Source organism: Rhagoletis zephyria, unplaced genomic scaffold, assembly GCF_001687245.7.
Source record: "Rhagoletis zephyria isolate East Lansing unplaced genomic scaffold, Rhagoletis_zephyria_1.1 Rzeph_scaffold_74757, whole genome shotgun sequence".
NCBI classification, from domain to species: Eukaryota; Metazoa; Arthropoda; class Insecta; order Diptera; family Tephritidae; genus Rhagoletis; species Rhagoletis zephyria.
The window spans coordinates 1-1,218 of NW_016231806.1; the positions used below are offsets into that span (position 1 = coordinate 1).

Genomic DNA, 1,218 nt, shown 5'->3' on the forward strand with positions numbered 1-1,218 from the left:
CAGAGACATACTCAAGTAAGATATACTATTTTAAATTACTTAAAGTACTAGTAGTATTCGACAGCATATTATCAACAATTATATTCGAAGCGTCGATGAATTGTAGATACATATTTATATATATCCTTGGCTCATTTAATTGCAATAATATTCATTATATTTTTTTAATGTGGAACTTTTTTTTGTTGCTCAACAGGTGTTCGCTAAATGTAATAACTTGTGGATGAAAGCGGGAAGACCAAAATCTTCAGAAATAATGCGAGAGGAGTTAGGTATTTTGCTTAGTTACCCAGTTGTCACCAGATGGAATTCTACTTATGACTCCGTGCAGAAAATTATATCTAGAGAGGAAAAGCTTTCTGTCATATGTACAAAATTGGAACTTCCAGCATTTACCGAAGAGGACATGCTTTATCTTAAGGATTATGCTTCTGCTATGAAACCTTTCGCTGACGCACTCGATTTTTTGCAAGGAGAAAAAGGAGTTTTTTATGGGACGCTTATTCCGACTTTGGTAACGATCAAAACCAAAATTGATCGTATTATTAATAATGGCAAGGAAAACTACCTGAAGCAACAGCTAATTTTTTTGCAAAGTCGATTGTTTGATAGGTTTGAGAAATATTTTACCTTATCTTCGGAAATCAATGACGCAATTGTGGCAGCCGTACTTCATCCTGAAGTAAAACTTCNTATCTTAAGGATTATGCTTCTGCTATGAAACCTTTCGCTGACGCACTCGATTTTTTGCAAGGAGAAAAAGGAGTTTTTTATGGGACGCTTATTCCGACTTTGGTAACGATCAAAACCAAAATTGATCGTATTATTAATAATGGCAAGGAAAACTACCTGAAGCAACAGCTAATTTTTTTGCAAAGTCGATTGTTTGATAGGTTTGAGAAATATTTTACCTTATCTTCGGAAATCAATGACGCAATTGGGGCAGCCGTACTTCATCCTGAAGTAAAACTTCAGTGGTTTGCTCCAATTAGAGATTTGACTAGGAAATCTGTAGATGAAGTTAAAAAACTTGTAATTGACTACGTTGCAGACAACCATGTAGTTGACTGTGATGCTGCCGAAGACCTGATTCTGTCAAGAATAGGCTCTTTCTACGACTTTGGCGACGAACAAAATAGTTTTGGTAGCAAAAAATAAATTATGTATACATGCTTCTTATTTCAGTATATTGTATCTTTTTCAGAGCAAACTACGGAT

General features: G+C 34.8%; 1 protein-coding gene across 1 annotated transcript; it reads left to right on the top strand.

Moving 5' to 3' along the window:
• The first annotated feature begins 64 nt into the window (after positions 1–64).
• Positions 65–1,179, top strand: LOC108357330 (uncharacterized). Its single transcript, XM_017608417.1, has 2 exons — positions 65–682; positions 964–1,179. Exons 1-2 carry the CDS (start codon positions 224–226, stop codon positions 1,156–1,158), a joined length of 654 nt encoding a protein of 217 aa, XP_017463906.1. The 5' UTR covers positions 65–223; the 3' UTR covers positions 1,159–1,179.
• Positions 1,180–1,218: the final 39 nt, after the last annotated feature.